This window comes from Pseudonaja textilis, chromosome 11, assembly GCF_049901715.1.
Source record: "Pseudonaja textilis isolate UNSWEBS1 chromosome 11, rPseTex1.2, whole genome shotgun sequence".
Classification (NCBI taxonomy): domain Eukaryota; kingdom Metazoa; phylum Chordata; class Lepidosauria; order Squamata; family Elapidae; genus Pseudonaja; species Pseudonaja textilis.
Window position 1 is genome coordinate 19,251,650 of NC_142000.1, and position 23,356 is coordinate 19,275,005.

General features: G+C 42.3%; 1 protein-coding gene across 1 annotated transcript in view; it reads left to right on the top strand.

Annotated features, from left to right (window-relative positions):
• The first annotated feature begins 4,291 nt into the window (after positions 1 to 4,291).
• Positions 4,292 to 23,356, top strand: part of SLC6A2 (solute carrier family 6 member 2) — a 33,696-nt gene continuing 14,631 nt past the window's right edge. Inside the window, exons 1-6 of the mRNA XM_026713954.2 lie at positions 4,292 to 4,814; positions 14,036 to 14,167; positions 14,796 to 15,027; positions 18,029 to 18,161; positions 18,877 to 19,011; positions 21,406 to 21,509. Of these exons, the coding sequence (XP_026569739.1) occupies positions 4,526 to 4,814; positions 14,036 to 14,167; positions 14,796 to 15,027; positions 18,029 to 18,161; positions 18,877 to 19,011; positions 21,406 to 21,509 (1,025 nt within the window). The 5' untranslated portion in view covers positions 4,292 to 4,525. The remainder of the gene's footprint in view (positions 4,815 to 14,035; positions 14,168 to 14,795; positions 15,028 to 18,028; positions 18,162 to 18,876; positions 19,012 to 21,405; positions 21,510 to 23,356) is intronic.

Here is a 23,356-nt window from a genome sequence, read left to right on the forward strand (position 1 = left end):
AGAATCCATGTTTAAACAGCTGCTACCTTTCTAGCCAAAAGCTAGTTGACTTTATCACCCCTGGCATTTAATGTTTGCAGAGCAATGCAGCAGGTCTTGTTAGATTAAAATGATTTCTTGGATCAGTTCCCTGTTGGGATTTTATTTGATCTTTCAGCCTTTGAGCATCCAAAATTACGGAAACATTTTCAATTGTTGAAACCTTGTCCGTCCGAGTAAGCAGAGAACACGATGTAGAGGTGCAAAACATAAAGAGCATGTTGCAGATTGTGGGAAATGGTTGTGGTTGAGTTTTGGCCTTCTTCTGTGAAGACTTCCAAGGATTTCATCATCAACATGTTTTTGAGAAGCATTGGGGTAGGATGACCCCGCCAAAAAAAAACCCCAAGTAAGTTGTAAAGTTGGCCAAGAGATTAATTGTGTACTCTTTGTGCAGTCTTAAATTATCAATCCCTCCCTGATGTACATCCAAATTGTGGTCAACCTTGAAATGCTGTGAAGAAAGACCTAAGAGTCACTCCGATAGCCCTGAAAAAATTGAAAGAGCCTTCTTCCCATTCTATATGTTTACATGGAACATAAAGCATTGGTGCCCCTGTGAATCATCCAGGTTGGTTTGCTGTAAAGGAAGCTTTGCAACCTCTAGCATTGTCCCTCTAGTAAAGCTTGATAACTTGGTCAATGATGCTAGTTGCACAAATTTAGTGGGGGCCTGCCTCCATTTTCAACACTGAGTGAGAAGCAGGGGGTGTAAAAGATAACTGGTGTCGTGCGGAACAGGTTGTCCTCACACAAAGTGCTCTTAAGTTCCAAGGGAGTACCAGTTTCCAAGATGTCAATCATGAAGCTAGAGGCCTAGAGATGGAGCCTTGGTTCACGTCGTGTTTTCTTTGCCGTCCTCCTTAATATTAACTTAGAAGATCACTCAGCATCCAACAGAGCTTCCAACTCCTGACCATTCATTCAAGGTTGGGGGGTCGCTGACTGGAATTTAGTTTCTGAAGTAACAGGAACTGATTTGACCTGCCTGGAAAGCAGGTAGGCTGAAGCACCTGATAGCCGTTTGCTCAGAAATGAAAAAAATTCTCTTTAGTGTTTGTTATCTCTTTCTTGAATATGGGACCGAATCATCTATCTGTCTGTCTGTCTGTCTGTCTGTCTGTCTGTCTATCTATCTATCTATCTATCTATCTATCTATCTATCTATCTATCTATCTATCTATTCATCCATCTATCTATCATCTATCTATCTATCATCCATCCATTATCTATCTATCTATCTATCTATCTATCTATCTATCTATCTATCTATCTATCTATCTGTCTATCTATCATCTATCCATCATCTATCATCTATCTATTGTATCCATCCATCCATCCATCCATCCATCCATCCATCCATCCACCCATCATCTATCTATTGTATCCATCCATCCATCCATCATCTATCTATTGTATCTATCTATCTATCTATCTATCTATCTATCTATCTATCTATCTATCTATCTATCTATCTATCATCTACCTACCTACCTACCTATCTATCACATTTATAGAGTTACCCATCTCACAAGAAACTCCGAAGAACAATTAATAAAAGAACAACAACAAAGGGCCCCACCCTGAAGATACTTAGAAAGTCCCTAAAGACCTATGTCTTCTCCTGGGCTGCTTAGCAGATTGGGCACAGATTTTTCTCTTGCACGATTTGGTCCTGTTTTGTATGATTCCCCACCCCCCTTTTCCCCCCAACTCCCAGACTGAAAAAATAAATCCGTTATTTATTTTATTCTCCTGGATTTTTCTTAGGAAAGGTGCCCAGAGTTGGCTGAAGTTGGTCTCTCTTTTAAACCTCTTTCCCTAAATGTAAATAAGCAAATAAGCCAACAAATGAAACTCTTGTCAAACCCGATTAGGTGCAACGTGGTCCTGACAGATTCAAGATTAAGCCTGCTTGGGGTGGGCTGGGGTGGGAGCAAATCCAATTGAGGACTTTTTTTTTCTTCTTTTTGTACCTTGAGGGGGCAGCTGATATTACATTTACTAGCCTGCTGCTTCCCACCCAGAAGCTCAGGGGAAAACAAAACAGAGCCATCTACTCCGAAAGAAACCAAGGGAAGAATTCAAGAAGTCTAGACGCCAAGTTTCCCTTTTTCTTTTCCCCTCCTCTTCTTTCTTCTTTCTTCTTTCCCTTTCAAATCAGATGCACTGGCCTTTAGGAGAAGCAGAGAAACGAATCAGAGGCTCGAGGCTAAAACCTTCTTTGGAAGAAGCTTGGCTGCAGGGCAGGACATCTGTGAAGCTTTATCAATCCAGTAATTCAATCATGGAGAGAGGTTTAATACTCTTCTCCCGTGCCTTGCCTACAGTTTCTTCCTGGTCCTGAAGAAGACAAAAGACTATTCAGAAAGGACTCCTGCTATCCACCTGTTTTCTGCCTGCCCCATCTCCACCTGGGGGAATGGACCAACTCTCTAACATCTCCTGAAATAGTGGAACAGGCTAAACGGTGAGTCTTTTGTAAGGACTTCTCCTTGGTGTCTTCAGGGCAGGTAAGTGAGGTTGGGATCAGGTCGCAATCTTGGCTGGGCTTTGCTGGCTGGCTGGTGGTGCCAGCAAAGAAGATTTTCGGCGAGAACAGGCAGAAGAGAGCCAGAGGGTGGCAGAAACTCCACAGACAACGGGGTGTTTTCTGTGTGGATTTGCACACGGGTGTGAGCAACTGAGGAACAGTTTTCACCTCCTAGCCAGCAGGACCGGACCGGCCTTTGTATATATAAAAAAATATAACCTTAGTCATAATTTCACATGAGGGTTTTGCAAGTTGTTTAGTCTCATAGGTATTTCTGGATTGGGTGTGTGTGTGTGTGTGTGTGTGTGTGTTTACCAAAGACACTTTAGCCAGCCTGTGCCCAGCTGAGCCATGAGAAAGGGAAAAAAAAAATGAAATTCCAGATTGGTTTATTTCAAAACGAGACCTGGGTAGCATCTGAAACCACATTCTGATCACCCCAAACACAAAATAAGAGATATATGTACATTGAAAAGATTTACACCTAGCCTTGGATGGCTAGGATGCTTGAAGGTGGATACTAGGAATTGTCTGGTAAGGCAAAAATGGATGTTTTAGGTTTAAAAAATAATTTTAGTGGGAAAAATGCTTTACATTCTGTCCTGAAACCTGATGATTAAAAAGGAAGACTGAAAAACAACTCTAATGACTACACTGACTTTAAGGAATGCAGGAATACACCTCTTTTTAAAAAAAAAAAATCAGTAAAGTTGGTTTCATTGTTTCACTGTTTCTTGCACCTTGATCCAGGTGAATCTGGAGCCATTTGGGTTCTGTTCTGATATTGTTTTCTGACTTGTAATATACCGCAAACATGTACAGCTCAGATTGGGAAATTACTGCATTATAGAATTGCAAATTTAGATTCTGTCTAAGGTGAGAAAGGAACAGCCCCAACATACTTGGTCGGGCTGGCAGAATTAATTCCGGGTGTCTTAAAGCCACACCTCAACTCTAGAATATGAATCGGATCATATCAAATTGGGCACCCAAGCTTCGCCTTGAAAAGGAAACCCCGATTTGCTCTTAAGCGGTTTTTTTATCCTGCTCCTGCAGCTCTGTGGAGAATTTTGACCCAACTCGTGTCGCTTGGACAAAAAGTCTGTCTGGTTTTGATTCGGATTCCGAAACTTTTTACGCAGCTCCAAAACCCCAAAAGCACGAACCTCGGGGAGCTTCGGTGGTGTTTTGTGTCAAAAGCAGATACTTTCGGGTGGAAGTGGTTAGCTTGAAAAGGAGGCGAGGCCGAACCTCGGGGTGTAAAAAATATAAATGGGAACGGCCCATTCAGGATCCCAGAAGTTAATCTCGGACTTCCGAGAGCCGGCCGAGAGTTTCTCCTCCGGCCGAGAAAGAAACCTTTTGGGATCTCTTTGCAAAGCGACATCCCGCGCCCAGTCCCGCGCGCCGAAGTTGGCACTGCCATGAAGGCATAAGAGACGGCTGTGGGTAGCTACAACCCGCCGTACTTGTCCTCTTCGGACCTGGGGGCGTAGGAAGTCCTCTGCGGAGATTAGAGTAACGGGGATGGGGTTAGGTTAGACCAGGACAGCGGCGTCGCCACTCCGTTTTCCGCAGCTCCCCAAGTTGGAAGGCTGCCCTCTTTCTTGGCTAACAGCTCCCTTCCAGCTCTTGATTTTGTGTGTGTGTGTGTGTGTGTGTGTTTTTGGGAGGGGGGGGAAGAAGTGACCGACCTGGAAAGCCTCCTCCCCGGGGGTCGGGTGGTGGTCTCAGGAGGCGGCGGGGATGCGGGTAGGAAGGACGCTTCTCTGGTCCGGACGCGCCTCTGCTTGCCCGGCGCCCTCCTCCCTTTGGCGGGCGCGCCTTTGCGCTGCGCTCTTGGGGAGAGAGGCTCTCCGGCGCAGCGGCTCCTGATTTTCGCTCTCCTTGCCGTCTCTTCCTCCGCTGAGTTGCTCCCTTTACCTCACCCTCTCGCACTCCTCCAGAGCGAAGATGATCAAACCTCTGGTCCAGGCGGAGGAGCCTTCGGCGCTGCCGCCGTCGCCCTCGATCAAGAAAGACGTGGAGCTCTTGCTGGTGAAGGAGCAGAACGGGGTGCAATACACCAGCAGCCACCTCCTGGAGCACGCCGGCCCTGGGTACAGTTCCACCACACCTGAAGGATCCCAGGAGCGCGAGACTTGGGGCAAAAAGATCGACTTTCTGCTCTCCGTGGTCGGCTTCTCGGTGGATCTGGCCAACGTCTGGCGGTTCCCTTACCTCTGCTACAAAAACGGAGGAGGTAAGTCCGAATTCACCCTCCCTGATCTGCAGGCCTCCCCACCCACCCCAAACCCGTCGGGTGTATCGACCATCGCCACCTCAGTGGGGAAGACGGAGGGAAGGTGGCCATCCAGCTTTCCCTTTGGCGCTTGGGGTTCTTGGTTTCGGAGGACGGGGGTGCAGGGGGGTGTTTGGCACATTTGGGGTCAGAGCCCAGTCTCCTTGCGAGGGACGCACTGGGAGGGGGGGGGCTTTGAACACATTTGTGACCTCTCCCCTCTGGACAGCTGGGCTGAAGATCCAGAGGCGGCACCCTGGTTTGAAGGAACTTTGCTTCCAAAGAGCAAAATAAAATCCGTAAGGATTTTGTCTTGTTAGTCCGCTGGGGCTCTAAACTCATAACCTATCTCAGCAGGACAAGTTTAAAAGTTCAGCTAGACTTTATTCTTGATTTCCTTCCCAGCTTCTTTTGCAAGCTCAGATCAAGGGCGTAGCTTCCTGCCCTGGCCAGCTAGACTTCTCTTGCAATGCACGCAGAGATGGAGATAGACTGCTTCTGAGCCTAGAAGCTCCAATCGTCATCGTTCAGCCTCTTCCTTCCCACGTAGGGATCCCAAGGCGCTTTTTGTATTGTTTTAATTTGTTTCCCTTTTGGTACAGTCCAAATCGTCCTTGGTCTTCTCCTTTGGTGGCGCCAGAAGCATCCAAGTTTTGTTTCTGATTGTTTGCCCCGAAAATGTTGAACTGGGCCCAAGAGTAGCTTTCTCCCAGAAGGGAAAGCAGAGGAAGGATGGGGATCTTAACTGCTTCCATATTGTAATCTGGCATGAATTTTGTGAATGTGGTGAGCTTTGTGGACTCGGCTTAAAGGCGCTTCCTTCTGCTGTCGTCTGTGGAGAGAACAGTGTAGTCCTCTTCTGAGAAAGCAGAAGGTTCTTTGTGGCTACCCTAAGCATAATCCCTCCAGAAAATGGGCTACAACAACGTCCACCCAGATGCAATTCTCAAGTTTTCCAGCCAGCATGGCTAGAATTTGGGACTTTTGGAAACTGCTGGCTTGGGAAAAGTTGGGATCCAGCAATGAACACACACACATACACACACACACAGATACGCACGCAAACCTTGTCCAGTTCTAGGTTATAAAGCAGCCAGTTTTGTTTTCGAGTGCACAACCACTTGGAAAATAAAGACCGGTATTTATTTATTTTTTTAAAGGCTGGGGATGAGGCTTGGGTTAAGAAGAAACTGGACTATTGCTAGTTACTATCAATTAATCGATCAAATGTTTATTGTCAATGCACAGCATGTGTACAATGACATTGAAAATTGAATTTTCTAGTACAGCTGTAGTAGAAAATTGAGAGATGTAGTTCACCACAACAGCTCTGGAAAATCTCATGTTCTTGTGAGAAAACGGTGAGAAAATTTCAGTCTGAAATCCTGGAGTTTTAGTCCATTTTATTTATTGAGGTAAAAAAATCACAGACTAAATGGACTGGTGTTTGGTAGCACTGCTTCTGAAGTTCCTTTCTGTGTTCTCATGTAAGATACAGTAAATCTCTTGTACACTCATGTTAAGACTATTGCTTCTCCGTAAGTTTGACCCCACTAAGGAGTTTACCTGTTGTTAGCTTCTTCTTGAATTGTTCCAGAATGAACACTGGGTAGAAAGAGCGTTGTCCCCATAGCTAAATCTGACTTTCCTTCTTTGGCATCTTTTCTGAGTCATTGCCAAATGTTCCGGTCAGGATTTCTAGAGGTGCTACTGTTGATAGAGAAAGGTGATGGGTTGTCTCATTTGGCTTTTCAGCCAGACCCTTTGGGTGTGTCACCATCAAGTGGGGAAGACACTCCACAATCCAGGTGATGCAGGAAATCTAGGGTTGGTTTGACTTTGAGATTCTGCCCGGGCTTTGCTGCCTGGGTTGGTCTTGCCATCCTACATGTGGATACCTCCCAAGTTAAAATAAGTTGAAATAAAGGAGCAAATGGGAAGGCACCAAAACAGAAGGAGGTAGAAGCTTGGGTGGGGGGGAGGGAGAGAGAGGGAGGGAGGGAGGGAGAAAGATTGAGAAAGAGACATACAAAGAGAAAAACAGCAAAAGAGAGAGAGAGAGAAAGAGGGCAATAGATAGATAGATAGATAGATGATAGATAGATAGATAGATAGATAGATAGATAGATAGATAGATAGATAGATAGATAGAGCAAAAGATGGAGAGTGAGAAGAGAAACAGAGAGAAAAAAACCAGCAAAAGAGAGAGAGAGAGAGAGGAGAGGGAGAGGGAGAAAGGGAAGGAGAGAGAAGATACCTTATTCCCACCAGGACTTTGTTGCCTGGACTCTTTTCGTGCCTGTCACTTTCCCCACATAGTTTAAGAAACATCTTTGCTCCACGCTTGAAGGTAGAAGAGAGCAGAACACACAGAGCTCCGCTATTTTATTGGGAAAAAAAGATGGAACGTATTAATGAAAAGTGCCGTGACATGGCTGGAAATTTTAACTGGATGAATGCCTGATCCCCTGTCTTCCAACTCACCCAGAGGGCTCCGTCCACCCTCTGATCACATTGATGTCAAGCCATGTGATCTCACCTCCAAGATAGGTGAGATGAACCCTTATACAGTGTTAAAGGTCTGCTGAAATCATGCCAGCTTGAAGAGAGACATGGACCTTGGAGCCATTTTCTTAAGCTTGTTCCAGAAATGGTCTGGAGATGGATGAGAGCAACAGTCTCACCACGGAGGGGAAAGATGAGAAAGTCTTTGGAAAACCACAAGCGAGGACAGGGCCAATCTCTAGAGGACTGAACCTCCTATTGACATGCTCTCATCCACAAGCTACCTGGAGGGACACCATCTGTAGGCTTTGCTGGCCACCTGCCAGTCCATCTTGGTCCATCAACAGAGAGCTTGGCAAGTCTCGTGTTGCCAGAGAAGATTAGGCAGCACTAAATGCATCTATTTTATAGTGCTCGGATGGCTTAGTTGCCTGGGGATAATTGAACGTATGGAATAAAGACCATTGGTCTCCAATGAAATGGAACACAGATTGGAGACTTTGGTCTTAGCTCTGAAAACTTTGCAAAAGGGAGATGCGCGTGGACAGATTAGCTGTGCAAACCTTGACACTTAAACCTAAAAATGCAGGTTTGGTGTGTATTTGTGCGTCCGTGTGAATTTTGCTTGGTAGCCAGAAAAAGGTATTTGTGTTCTCAAAAGTTGGATGGCAGCTTTAGAGATGTAGAGATCACCTGGTGATGTGACAACTCGGTTTGTTTCTGCTGTTTTGCCCACCGCATAACACCTGGCAAATCTCCTATTATTTAATTGGGGTCTCATGGATGGATGTGGCTTGCTCTCACTGAACCCAACTCTCATGTAATTGAGGCCTGATACGCCCACACCCAGCCTCAGCTGGGTATGTGTGTATGTGTTTATATACATGTGTTTGTGTCTCTCTGTATGTATTGGACCTCAACAACATGAGGTTCAGCGAAAGCCAACTATTCTTAATGAAGAAGTCATGTTCCGTTTAATGGGATCTACTTCTAGAAATCTAGTTACACCAAAGGACAATCTTATATCTCATTAACTCACAAATTGTTTCCTTGAACATGTCATGACATTATGCCTTGTCTACTGATGCTGGCCTGAGACGGACGTTACTGTGTGGTTTGATTTTATACACAACACTGTGCCACCAGTGTCCATATACAGTAGAACTTCTGGTCACAAATGCTTCTGACCACAACCAAATTGGGTTCTGATCAAAAAATTCACATATTTTTTTTCCCCATGGCCGATTTCCCCTTCTGCACCATTTTTTTTTTTTTTTGTAAGCACCAAATTTCCAAAATTAGGTTTGGGTCATGACCAAATCGGGTTGCAACCAAAGTTATGGAAAGAATTATGGTCTTGACCAGAGGTTCAACTGTACATGTGAAGAACGGACAGGGAGGAACATCAGCCTCCAATCAAGTTTTTTACATTTATTTTATCAAACACCTTTTTTTTCTGATCTGGGATCCTTCAGGTGTGGTGGAATCACAACTTTTGGAGAATTTTAGAGAACGTCTCGCTCTCTGTGTGCAAAATGTATGTAATGGGCTGCAGGAATAGCTTTGGAAGTCTATGTGTGTACCCATCTACATCATGTATGTGTACCCATCTACATCATGTTTGTGTACCTATATACACCATGTATAGCTTCAGACCACAAGGTGGAGCACCAAATCTTTTGCAAAAATAAATATTTATGAACCCAGTGATCGAAAAAGTCCAAGCTACTCAACAACTTGGTTGCTCTGTTAAAAGCAACGTAACATGACAATGTTCTTTCACCACTGTGAGAAAAAGAGGAAACTTTGCTTAGAAGCCAAGCATTCAGATTTCACCTTTCCAAAGTAAACAATCCATTGATCATGATTAAAAGCAGGCCCTGCATCACTTGCAGGGCACTCACTGCTGGCTTATTCAGATCTGGCTTAGTTACTGTATAGAGATAACCACTGTGATTTGTTTATGGTTTAGTGATATATATGTAGGTTATTCATATTTCTGTGATTAAAAAAAAACTTAGTCCAAAGGTAAGAATCCATAATACTTTTTTAAGAGTTGATTTCTAATATCTACAGACCCCTCATATCCCGGACATAAACTGGTTTAACTCCTTCCCTCAAAACGACGCTATAGAGCACTGCACACCAGAACAACTAGACACAAGGACAGTTTCTCCCTGACTGCCATCACTCTGCTAAACAAATAATTCCCTCAATACTGTCCAACTATTTATAAAGTCTGCACTACTATTACTATTAATCTTCTCATCCCTCCTTATCACCCATCATCCCCTCCCACTTGTGACTGTATGACTATAACTTTGTCGCTTGTATCCTTACTATTTATATTGACTGTTTCCTAGTATGATTTGATTGCTTCTTGTACCCTATGACTATTATTAAGTGTTGTACCTTATTTTTTCTTTCATGTACACTGAGAACATTTGCACCAAGACAAATTCCTTGTGTGTCCAATCACACTTGGCCAATAAATAATTCTATTCTATTCTATTCTATTCTATTCTATTCTATTCTATTCTATTCTATTCTATTCTATTCTATTCCATATTTTCTATTCCATTCTACTCCATTCCATTCCATTCCTCTATTCTATTCTATTCTATTCTATTCTATTCTATTCTATTCTATTCTATTCTATTCTTAGTCTATTTCTGTTTCTATTTCTATTTCTATTCTATGTACACTGAGAGCATTTGCACCAAAGACAAATTCCTTGTGTGTCCAATCACACTTGGCCAATAAAGGACTTCTATTCTATTCTATTCTATTCTATTCTATTCTATTCTATTCTATTCTATTCTATTCCATATTTTCTATTTTCTATTCTATTCTATTCTATTCTATTCTATTCTATTCTATTCTATTCTATTCTATTCTATTCTATTCTATTCTAAGATATGGCCAGATGTTCAGTCGTCACTGAAGTCTAGGAAATCTTGAAAACTACCTCTTCTTTTTTCACAGGGGAAACACACACATACACAAACACAAAAAAACCAAATCTAAGCTGGAGAAAGAACAAATACATTTTTGTGTTCTTTTTTGGGGGGGTGGGGGATGGGGGGGAGGTCCCGAGCGTTTCTTCCAAAACGTTGAGGTGTGTGGATGAAAACTCTCTCTCTCTTTGTGCCCAGTTTTGCTTTTTCAGGTTACAGCACACAAATGAATGCTTTGATGTCCAGTCACGTGGTTTGGAAAAACAAGAGGAGGAAGCGCTGGGCAGAGCATTTGAGGGAGATTGTAGGATCAAAGCAAAGCAGCTGGATGTCATTTGCATCTTTGCAAGGCCTTTTTCCTCCCCCGATGTGGGGAATGCAGGAGTGAGGGTTGAAGGTGAATCGAGGAAGGGAAATGGGACGTTAAGTCCTTGCAGTTCTCGCCCCTCAAGATGTCTCCAAGACGGAGGTTCAGAGGCCTGGAATGGACGTTGGACCTTTTCTACTCCAACCATCCCCTTCCCCCACCCATGCCATCCATATTTTTGTTTCTTGTTTTATCTTTTAATGATCCCATAATCCCTTACATCAGGAGTCGGGGCAACTGAATGGAGCTGAGTATTTACTGGCCGGATGCCCTTCCTGTTGCCAATGCGGAGTTCACAGCAGATAATTACTCTTTGTGCCAAGAGAGAGAGAAATACCTGCCGCTACCTAGAATCAAACTCACAGCCTCCGGATTGTGAGGTGAGAGCTCCACCTCTAGGGCCACGGCATCGCTTGCAGGAATCTTTATATCATCCTGGACAAATGGTTGGCCAGTCTCTTTTTGAAAGCCTCCAGTGATGGTGCACTCACAACTTCTTGAGACAAGCTGTTCCATTGGTGAATTGTTCTTACTCTCACAAATTTCTCCTTCATTGCACACTGTGTCTCCCTCTTACAAGCTTCTTGTCCTGCCCTCAGATGAATAGAATAGAATAGAATAGAATAGAATAGAATAGAATAGAATAGAATAGAATAGAATAGAATAGAATAGAAGAGTAGAGTAGAATGAAGTGGAGTGCAATGGAATGGAATGGAATGGAATGGAATAGAAGGATAGAGAAGAGAAGAGAAGAGAAGAGAAGAGAAGAGAAGAGAAGAGAAGAGAAGAGAGTAGAGTAGAGTAGAGTAGAGTAGAGTAGAGTAGAGTAGAGTAGAATAGAGAAGGAATGGAATGGAATGGAATGGAATGGAATAGAATAGAATAGAATAGAATAGAATAGAATAGAATAGAATAGAATAGAATAGAATAGAATAGAATAGAATAGAATTCTGTATTGGCCAACTGTGATTGGACGCACAAGGAATTTGTCTTGGTGCAAATGCTCTCAGTGTACATAAAAGAAAAGATAAATTCATCAAGAATCATCAGGTACAACACTTAATGATCGTCATAGGGTACAATAAGCAATCAAATCATACTAGGAAACAGTCAGTATAAATCATAAGGATACAAGCGACAGAGTTACAATCATACAGTCTCAAGTGGGAGGGGAGGGGTGATAAGGAGGGATCAGAAGATTAACAATAATAGTACTGCAGACTTTGTAAATAGTTGGACAGTGTTGAGGGAATTATGTGTTTAGCAGAGTGATGGTGCTCGGGAAAAACCTCCCCTTGTGTGTAGTTGTTCTGGTGTGCAGGGCTCTATAGCGTCTTTTTGAGGATAGGAGTTGAACCACTTTATGTCCAGGATGTGAGGGATCTATAAATACTTTCACAGCTCTCTTTTTGACTCGTGCAGTATACAGGTCCTCGATGGAAGGCAGGTTGGTAGCCATTGTTTTTTCTGCAGTCCTAATTATCCTCTGAAGTCTGTGTCTGTCTTGTTGGGTTGCAGAACCAAACCAGACCGTGATAGAGGTGCAGATCACAGACTCAATAATTCCTCTGAAGAACTGGATCAGTAGCTCCTTGGGCAGTTTGAGATTTCTGAGTTGGCTTTTTTGTGCTTTTTTTTAAAGGACGTTTTTGATTAGAGAACAAATCAACTCTTTAGAGAGCAAATCAACTCCCTCTTTCCTATGATAACATCTCAAGTATTGGAAGGTGCTATCAGATCTCCTCTAAGCCTTTTCTTCCTTAGGCTAAACATACCCAGTTTCCTTAGCTGTTCATTGTTCAACTCATCCTGTACACCCCTGATCATCTTTGTTGCTCTTCTCTGCTCTCGTTCTAGGAACTCAACTTTATTTATTTTTTGTATAATGGTGACCAGAACATTCTTTACTTGATACTTTCCTGGAAAACAAAAATAGAATATCTTGGTGGTCATCTGGTTGTTCCTTCCTTTGACTTTTTTGAACACATCCTGCAGATTTCCTTCCTTCCTTCCTTCCTTCCTTCCTTCCTTCCTTCCTTCCTTCCTTCCTTCCTTCCTTCCTTCCTTCCTTCCTTCCTTCCTTCCTTCCTTCCAGTACAGATGAATTAAATCTATCCAGATTTATTTTCTTTGAACTTGAGCATCTCCCATTAGCTGTAGCTACACTTTGATATTTAAATTAGCCGTATCCTGATGGGAAATGCATTTGGTTTCCCAGAGATGCTGCTGATGAATTTACCCTGTTCAGTTCTGGAGCTGTCACTCCAATGTAGCCATACAATTAAACACACACACACACACACACACACCCCAGACAGAGAGGAGGGAAGGACAGAGGGATGGGGAGAGAGAGAGAGAGAGAGAGAGAGAGAGAGAGAGATTAGCAAAATCAAAATTCACATCCTATAACCTGCTTTGGAAATACTGCTCATTTAATTGAATTTTGTCTGAGTGCATAGAGCTTAGCGAACGGATCATTGAATAGTCAGAAAAGGACTACACTGCGTTTGTACTTGGATTGAGGAAGAGAACTTGGAAATCAAGATAATCTGAGCTGAATTTGGAGTATCTTGGACTGCCTTGTAAGATCTTGAACGTTTGGTGGAGCTTAAGGGGATATCTGGGGAAAATGGCAGGTTTTCCACGGACAGTCATATCTGCAGAGAATGCCTTCAGTCTGCTGATGGCTTGCTCCAGTCCATATTGTTGTCCTCAGCCAACCTGGGACATGTGATATACAGCCACAAAAGATCCTTCATTCCCTCACTCTGATGTTAGCACATCCTGTTCCTCTAGTATCTTTGCTAAATATTCTATCCTGGTAGAGTGTTTTTCCTGTCTCCATTAATAGGCTGATGGAAATGAGAATTAATGGATAAAGAGATTTTTAAGCCATAGATCTGGCTGAATTTGCTACTTGGACTTTCTTTTCTTTTCTTCCTTCCTTTCCCTCCCTCCCTCCCTCTCTCTCCCTCTTTCTTTCTTTCTTTCTTTCTTTCTTTCTTTCTTTCTTTCTTTCTTTCTTTCTTTCTTTCTTTCTTTCTTTCTTTCTTCTCCTTTTTCTTTCTCACATATATTGCAATAACAGCAGAAATACATTGAGAGAGAAGTAGGGAATGATGAAGAGGCTAGAAAAAAGAAACAAGGATGTTCTAAATACTCTTCCTTTCTATGTTTCTGCAACAGCTGCTTCTTTGTGATCTAAGACGACTTTGAAAACAACAAAAATAAAGAAACTCCAAGCAAATTCTCTAATGCAATCCTCCTCTGGAAAAAAAAAAAAAAAAGAGAGTTTAATGCGTAAGAATGCAAGCCAGCAGTTCTTTCATCTGTATTTATTTTTGCCTTTCCAGGTGCCTTCCTCATCCCTTACAGCCTCTTCCTCATCATTGCAGGAATGCCTTTGTTTTATATGGAACTTGCTTTAGGCCAGTATAATCGAGAAGGGGCTGCTACTGTATGGAAAATCTGCCCATTGTTTAAAGGTAAATCTAAAATCTTCAACCTATTTGGGGTACCGAAGATGTTTCAAGCTATCAGTCAGTGGTTTGGTGTCTGAGTTAAAGGAGATCTGAGCCCTTATGTATGTACCAATAGAACAGAATATCTGTTGCTTGGGGTTGAACTGTAAGGTCCTTGTTGCTGTCTTGAACTTGGTGAGTTTCTCGCAAACATTTCATGACCCAACTAAGGAACTTCATCAGTGCTAGAAGGAAGTGGTGTTGGAGGAGGGGGAAAAAGAGGGGAGGAGGAGGAGGAGGAGGAGGAGGAGGAGGAGGAGGAGGAGGAGGAGGAGGAGGAGGAGGAGGAGGAGGAGGAGGACGACTCTGGGTCCTTGGTGTTCTCTGAGTTTGGTTGTAAAGTACCATGAAGCTGTATATAAGTTTAAGTGCTATGGCTATTGCTACTTAGAGTGCCAGATTCTTAATTCTTCCAGGTGAACCAACACTGTACAATAGAGATCCTGTTCCTTACGCTGAACCACAATAACTCTGTGTCATATTTGTGCCTGGGGCCAAAGAGCAATATTATTTCTTTAATCTCATGAATAAGATGATTCCCAATGCAGTTCGGTGACCAAGTTCCTGCATAATCTTTTTCCTTTGTCTTCAGGCGTGGGCTACGCTGTGATCCTCATAGCACTCTACGTTGGCTTCTACTACAATGTTATCATTGCCTGGTCTCTCTATTACCTGTTTGCCTCCTTCTCCATGGGGGAGCTTCCCTGGGTTCATTGCAATAATCACTGGAACACCCCCAACTGCACTGATCCCAAAGCCAATAATTCTGTATTCTTCAACGTTAGCTCCAAGCTCAAGAATACTCCCGCTGCTGAATTTTATGAGTAAGTCTGAAAGCTCTTCGGGGTTTACTTCATCTATCGTTCCTGGATCTATTTCAGCATTTTCCATTTTTGGGGGGGTGGGGGTGTATGGATAGTCCTCAATTTACAACAGCTCATTTAGTGACAGTTCCAAGGTACAACAGCACCGAGAAAAAAGTGACGTATGGCCATTTCTTCACACATTTATGATGGTTGCATGGTCATGTGACCAAAAATTCAGATGCTTGGCACCTGGCTCGTATTTATGACGGTTGCAGTGTCCCATCAGGAGTTTCCCTTTTGAGATCTTCTGACAAGCAAAGTGAAGAGGGAAGCCAAATTCGCTGAACATCTGTGTCAGGCTGACTTAACGACTTGAAGTCCACACTTCAGGATTGAGAAACATTCTGTAGGATTACCTGTCAACTCATAAAATATTTCTATGGTCTTTTTAGAGTTGCCAATAGAAAGGGAGAGGGAAAAGTGGCAGCTTGGAAATCAAAAGTGCATTCCACAAATGTTTTCAAAGATAGTAACTAGGTGACTGAAGTTTCTGCCACACAAAATTCTAACTGGAGAGCATGACTGATGACTCTTGGCTATGGATGTGTCCCATTGGAGGATATGAATTATGATACACCCAGAGAGTGGGAGAAAACCAGGCTCAAGGGTGACAATGAATTATGTGTCTCAGAGTTGGCTCTACCCAGGCAGTTCCAGACATGTTAACTCCCAATAAATCCCTTTTAAGTTTTGGAAGTTTGGCTCGAGACTCATCATTTAATTGGGGTGACCGCCAGACTCCTGACATTACCTACTGAATTACGGAAATAGTTAGGGAGAGATTTGTGGATCTCATCTCTCTAATCCTTGCAGTTTCCCATGCTTCCATTAAATCCCCAAAGGGAGACATCATAACGAAATGTTCCCAGGTAGATTTTGAAAGTCAGTGTTGAATAACACAAAGCAACTCCCTAAGTAACATCTCCCATTACCTCCAGCTATAAAGTCACTTTGGATACTCCACCAAGAAAGAGCGAATCAACAAGCTCGAAAGTTCTTTCATGGTGGGAGGAAAAAAATGTCTGAGAAAGCTCAAAAACAAATGTATTTATATCTACAGATGCATTTATATATTTCTCGAGTCTTATGTCATTTCTGGCTTGTTTGCTTTGTTTGGTTTCAGGTTTTGCTTATTTTTTGAAATCAAAAATTAGAAGAGAGAGAGAGAGGGAGAGGAAGAGAGAGAGAGAGAGAGAGAGAGAGAGAGAGAGAGAGACCACTGAGAGTGGAAGAGAGATTGCAAGGAGAGAAAGAGACAGACAGACAGAAAGAGAGGGAGGGAGAAAGCTGTCTAAAAATAACAGAATGTGAAGAAATGGCATATCAGAGAATGAAAGTGAGCGCACCTATATAGCACAGGCATTCAACCTGTGATGGTGCTCCATAGATAGCTTCATGCCTTGTAGAAAGGTTATCCAAAACTGTCTTAAGATGAGGACGTTCCTTGGAAATATTTTGACCTTGAGGTCCAACTTTGCTAAATGGATGCCTGAGATCTGTAGACCCCTGCCCTCTCTGTTTTGGAGCTGAGTGTCTAAGTTTATTATTTCTGGCTCCGTCCTAAAGACCATGATAGGAAAAACAAAGAGTCCAACCCATGAAGGCACGTCATGTTCTTTTAAATTCTGCTTCCTGTTTAGGCTTCACTTCCTAAAGTGTATGCTTTCAGTCTTGGTCACAGAGAGAAATAGAGCCCACCATGGGGAGACAAGAAGACACCCATCCTTGTTGCTTATCCTTGCTTGGTAAGCAAGACTGATCAAATCTTGCTTATCAAAGTCTGCGAACAGCATTCTGATGCATTCTTGAAAGAACCCTGTTGTGTCTCTAGAAATGCTGGAGGATTTTGTCTACCTTTAAGATATATTCTTAAGCAATGCCACCCAACAAAGATTTTTTGGGATGCAGAGACCAGTTGCTCAAGATCCCTGTGTAGGATTTGAGTCACAGTGTACTGGCCAAGAATAACATCTTCTCAATGTCAAATTTCTATGGAGGTTCTCAATCATCCAGGTCACAGTTGCCCCAAAGACACTTTTCCAAAAGGCAACTAGACTTTCTTGTTTCTTTTTTTCTCTTGAAAACATTACACTTCTCATCCAAGAAGCTTCTTCAGTGAAGAAGAACTGAAGAAGCATCTTGGATAAGAAGAAAAAAATGTTTTCAAGTATAAAAACCAAAAGAGTTCTTATTTTTTTTCCTTGAAAATGTTTCACTTCTCATCCAAGAAGCTTCTTCAGTGAAGAACTGACAAAGCTTCTTGGATGAGAAGCTAAATGGGAAAAAAACAAAAAAGAAAAATGGCTTTGAGACTTCTAAATGTAAGTTCACAATCATAAGTCATACTTAACCTCCTTAACTGAAGAGAATCCCTGCAGTAGAAGATATCTATGCAGAAGATTTGACTTCTGTTGCCTTAAAAGTTCTGCATTAAGCAAATATCCTGGGTATTTACTTGTGCTTCAGAACTTTACAAATTGTACAGACAACTTAGTCAGTGATGGAATTCAAATAATTTAACAACCGTTTCTCTGCCCTAATGAGTTCTTCCAACAACCAGTTCATCAAACTGCTCAGAAAGTTAACAACTGGTTCTTCTGAACTGGTGTGAACTGGATGAATTCCAACACTGATCTTAGTGGAAAAGACCACAATTCATTGGATTTAATACTGACAATGATCTTTGTAGCATCCAGATCATTGTAGGGACTATCCTAAACTTCTTGGAACTATTTCTGGGGGGAAATTCCTCCTCTTTGGAAACTTTGTCAATGAAATGACATGTCACTTCCTGCTCTTTTATTTTCCCTTTCTCTCAAAGAGGGAAGTCCTGACTCTGAACACGATTTTGCTCATCCCAGTTTGAAGTAGGTGGTACTTTCGCTGCAGGATAGGGACATACAATCACGTTCTCCACTATATGAGACGATCTAATTCTTCCTCTTCTCTCTTTGGATAGGCGGAGAGTTTTGCAAATTAGCCGTGGGATTCATGAAATCGGCCAGCCTCGGTGGCAGCTGGTGCTGTGTCTCTTAGTGGTAGTGATCATCCTGTTTTTCAGTCTGTGGAAAGGGGTGAAGACCTCTGGAAAGGTAGGAGAATGTTTGTTTGTTTTTTAACTTGAAACTTTAATGTACTGTTTTGATTCCATTTGGATATCCAGAAGCAGTATGGAATTATCATAATATACAATACCAATGATAGATATTTTCCTAATAAATTAGGATTGTCAGATCAAGGTGGTCAAAAGTCCAGATGGCCACTCGGTGGTGGAAGTCCCAAAGATGCTTTTTCCAAAAGGCAACTGGATTTCCTTGTTTTTTTTTTTATCTTTGAAAAGTTTTGCTTCTCATCAAAGAAGGTTCTTTATTTCTAACTGTTCTTCAAAGAAAAGAAAAAAAAAACCAAGAAAGTCCAGTTGCCTTTTGGAAAAAGCACTTTTTCAACAGCCATGACCCAAATGGTTGAAAATCTCCCTAGACATCAATGCTGGTAGAATGTTCTTAACAGGTATTAAGTGAATATCACGACTTTTATATCCCAGATATGCAAACTCTGCACCAGATATGATTTATTCAAGGGGTGCAAATGGTGTGCTATCTTGGATATAATGCAGGATAAATTATGGAAGGTAAGTTTTTTTTGAAGCCACGGAGACTCCCATATCAACCATACTAGACAAGGCAAAAACAAATAATCTGGTTCAAGCGATAACAGCTTTCTGTGTTCCTAACAGAGACTTGCATTTTTAATCAACATTTACTGTTGATGGATGGATCCTATTGTTTTAATGTGTTGACCTTACAGGTTGTATGGATAACTGCAACATTGCCTTATGTTGTGCTGTCTGTGCTGCTAATCCATGGGCTAACGTTGCCTGGTGCATATGAGGGAATCAAGGCTTATCTCAACATCGATTTTGGACGATTGAGAGAAGCTCAAGTAAGTCTTCTCGTCTCTTACTTTCTGATCTCTCAGTTGTTAAATTCCCATTCCAGATATGATTGTAGTTACGATACTCATGAAGACGCCAATGTTCTTCTTTGAACATTTGGTCTCCTCATGAGATTCATAGCTATAATCATTGACTTATTATTATCAAATATCATATTAAAAACCCAGCTTGATTTAAAGATGTCTTATTTATGTTTCTTGATTTGAATATCCCAACAAAGTATTTCAGAAGTAATTAGGAAAGTCTGCATTAAAATATGAACCTCTCCAATTCTAGTTTGAATAATAATCTTTCAGACAACCTTATGGTCTAGTCTAATGAAGAGGAGGACTAGGGGTGAAATTAGAAAGAGTCTTCCAGGATTTGAGGAAGGGGTTCAACTATTCTCCAAAGCACCTAAGGACAAGAAGTAATGGGTAGAAGCCAGTGGTAGGATTCAAATTTTTTTACTACCGGTTCTGTGGGTGTGGCTTGGTGGGCGTGGCAGGGGAAGGATACTATAAAATCGCCATGCAGATATTTGCCGGTTCTCCAAACTACTCAAAATTTCCACTACCGGTTCTCCAGAACTGGTCAGAACCTGCTGAATACCCACCTCTGGTGGAAGCTTATCAAAGACAGATTCAACATAGAACTAAGGAGAAATTCGTTGATGCTGGGAAGGATGAAATCAATGGAATAGCTTGCTTCCAGAAATTGTGGGAATTCCATCACTGGAAGTTTTCAAGAAGAGACTGGGCAGCCATTTGTCCAGAATGGTAGAGGGTCTCCTAGTTGAACAAAGGGTTGGACTAGAAGACCTCCAACCCTGTTATTCTATGGCTTCAGTTGCTTAAAGTTATTAAGAGAATGATGTTGCATAATATCTTGAATGGACAGAAGCTCATTCCGTGGTTGGAACAAAGGGGACAAGTGATGAAACACACACCCCAATATTGTGTTGCAAACTCTGGCTTTTAAGTTCTTGTGTGCAATGTTATAACTCAAGTATGAAAGAGGGAGCTTGTGTGTGTTGTGACATTGCATTCCACATCTTGTCATTCTGGCATTCTTGTGGTGAGGAACGGTCATTTATGCTTGAAGGTATATGAACAAAGCAATTGATGGTGGATTCTGTAGAAGTGGGGGTTGTATTTTCAGGGAACCTCCAGCAGGGAAGCAACATTAGCAGAGCAGGAGTCTGATGTCTGAAATTGAATGTCATCTTCACAAGAAGGAGAAGTCGTTGCTTCTCAAATCAAGTCTGCCCTGCCAGGAAGAGTGAGTGGCTTATGTGCCATTGTTCCCCAGAAGGAGCTTCCTGCAAACATCTTGGTGTCTGTGGATGTTCTCCAATTGTTTTCTTTTCCTTAGACTATAAATCTACAATTTATTATGTGCAACCAAGCATCATACGCCATCCCTGTGCCAGAGCAACGTTCATAGCAAGGCGACACTGGAGCTTAGAGGGGAGACGGACTGGCTGGCTGGCACTCCTTGTAAAAACATTTAGTTAAGTAAAAATAGTTTGGGACAGTCACCCTGGGCAGGATGGGTCCCTGGTGAAGTCAATAAATAGCATTAGTGCAGAGGAAACAGTTGAGGAGGGAATGTTTTGGTGTAAATTATCAGCAGAGAAGATTCCTTCACAGGGTTAATGTAAAGATTTAGGCTGCAGAGGATAAAGATGAAACAATACTGTGATATTTTTTCCCACTGACAATGGATGAACCATGACGTAACAATGGCACAAGAACGAGACTTCTCCGGAAGAAGGGATAAATCCAGTATTTGTTAATATTTATTTATGCCTTTGTTGGACTTTGTGGCCTGTCATTCTTAGGAGCTGGAGGCAATTTCCATGCAGATCTTGACACTGAGCTGGGAGAAAACGACCTAAAGTCAACCATTCAGGTTTACTCCAAAGATTCGTCCTAGTTTTTGAAATTTCTGAACCAGGTAGACCTTAAGTGATGAACACAATTGGGAGTAGAATTTCCATTGCTAAGCATGACTCACACTTGCTTTTACAACCTTGCTGCTTACAAGCAAATTACTGCATTTGTTAAGTGAATCATACAGTCGTTAAGCGAACCTGGCTCCCTCGCACCCGTTGATTTTGCTTGTTGGAAGTTGGCTGGGAAAGTTGTCAATCATGTGACTCTGGAACACTACCAAACATCTGAATTTGATCACCATGACCATGGGAATGCTATGATGGTCCTAAGCGCAAGGACCAGTCATAAATCAACTTTTTTTCAGTGACATTGTGACTTTGAGCAGTTGCCAAACAAATGGTTGTATTCAACCTGTATTCTTGCCTCATTTTTCTTGCGCCTTAACAAACGGAAAAACAAGCAAGGACTTAAAAATGCATTCAACAATTAATTCTCTTTATGTAGGTATGGATTGATGCTGCCACGCAGATATTTTACTCTCTAGGAGCTGGGTTTGGTGTCTTAATTGCCTTTGCAAGCTACAATGAATTCCACAACAATTGTTACCGGTAAGTTGTGCTGGCTTAATTATGTGCATATCTTTAATCTTTCTATTGGCCTTTTTTTTTTAAAAAAAAAAAAACTATTTTCATGTAAGGAGATATTACCCAGAAAATAAGAGTGCGCCAAAGGGAAACCAGGCTGTCAGAGAACACTGTGACTGGACACCATCAAAGCTGACACCAGACAGTGGTCGCCAACCAGTGGACCGGGGACAACTGGTGTCCATGAGAAAATGTTGATGGTCCACAGAGAAATGTCACCCCCAAAGCAATTAATCCAGGCTCTGCGGAAACACAAGGCTGTGCCACCCACATGGCCCACGGGAACACAAGGCTTGCGTCACTTGCACTGCGAACAACACGAGGGAGTGAGGGGAGTGGGGGAAGGGTGGAGGGGGGAACTTGCCCCACTCTCCCCACATGCCTGGCCTGGCCACTGGGCTGTTTCTTTCCATTTCTTTCTTCTTCTGCTTTTGGCTGCATGCAAGGAAAGCAGCAAAAGTCTTTCTTTCTCTCCACCAGAAATGAGTCTTTGGGACCCTGCAAGGCATCCTGCTCCAAAAGGCTGCACCAGCACAGCAAGTCTTACAAAGACTCATTTCTGGTGGAGTTTGGGAGAGAGAAAGAAAGACTTCTGCTGCTTCTGCTGCTTTCCTTGCATGAAGCCAAAAGTCTCTCTCTTTCTCTCTCTCTCCTCCTGAGAACAGAGCTGGAGATGGTATCCTGCGATCACAAATAAAGAATGATCGATCGGTAGGAAAGCAGGATGGGAAATTTTCCTGCAGACTTTTTGGGGGATTTTCCCAGGGTCTCTGGTCTGGCGGGATTTAAAATTATGGGTTTGGTGATCCCTGAGGTCCAAAAGGTTGGCGACCCCTGTTCTGGAGCATAGAACAATTCCAAGAAGTCGTACAAGATCAGAAGATGTGGAGAGAGAGCTGGCCAACAAAACCACCAAGCATCAGACACAACCGAATGGAGTTCAGTTCATCATCATCATCACTCACCATTTCTGATCTAAAGAAGCCTCGTGGGAGAATCTTTCTCACAATCCCATACCTTGGGATTTCACTGAAATAAAAGAAGACCGTAGACCACAAAAGGATAGAAAGGTTACTAACCAACAGATGGAAACTATATTTGTGGTGGGTGGATATGCAAACCCAAATGTCATTCAAACTCAGTGTTTCCATCATTGGGTTTATTTGGCGGTGAGATCAGCTCCTGCACCTGTTATGCAGAACTGGATGCACGTTTTTGTTTTAGCGTCCTGATAGTTTCCTTTCGATTACAATTTGGTTGGGCCACTTGAGATGTGCATCATGCAACAGTCGTGACATCTCTAATCACACACGCCTATCCTAATGACAGGCCATCTGCCTTTGGAATCAGATTGCCATTAATTGTAGCCAATCACTAGGATGCAGGCCTTTGAAGAAAAGGAGAGAGAAATGAAACATTTCCGGCGTAATTGCTTTTATCCCTGTAATTGGAGTAAATTTGCCATGCAACGTTTGAAAATGCACACAGAAAATGAAAAGGCAACTTCACCCAAGATCTGTTGAAGGAAGTATGAGATTCTCTTAATAAAATGGAATGGAATGGAATGGAATGGAATGGAATGGAATGGAATGGAATGGAATAGAATAGAATAGAATAGAATAGAATAGAATAGAATAGAATAGAATAGAATTTTTTATTGACCAAGTGTGATTGGACACACAAGGAATTAGTCTTGGTGCAAATGCTCTCAGTGTACATAAAAAAAAGATACAAGATATTAAGGCAGTTTTTCCAACTGAGTTAACTTGTTTAGTGATCATTCAATGTGCCTTCTGGCGTTTTGCTAGTGT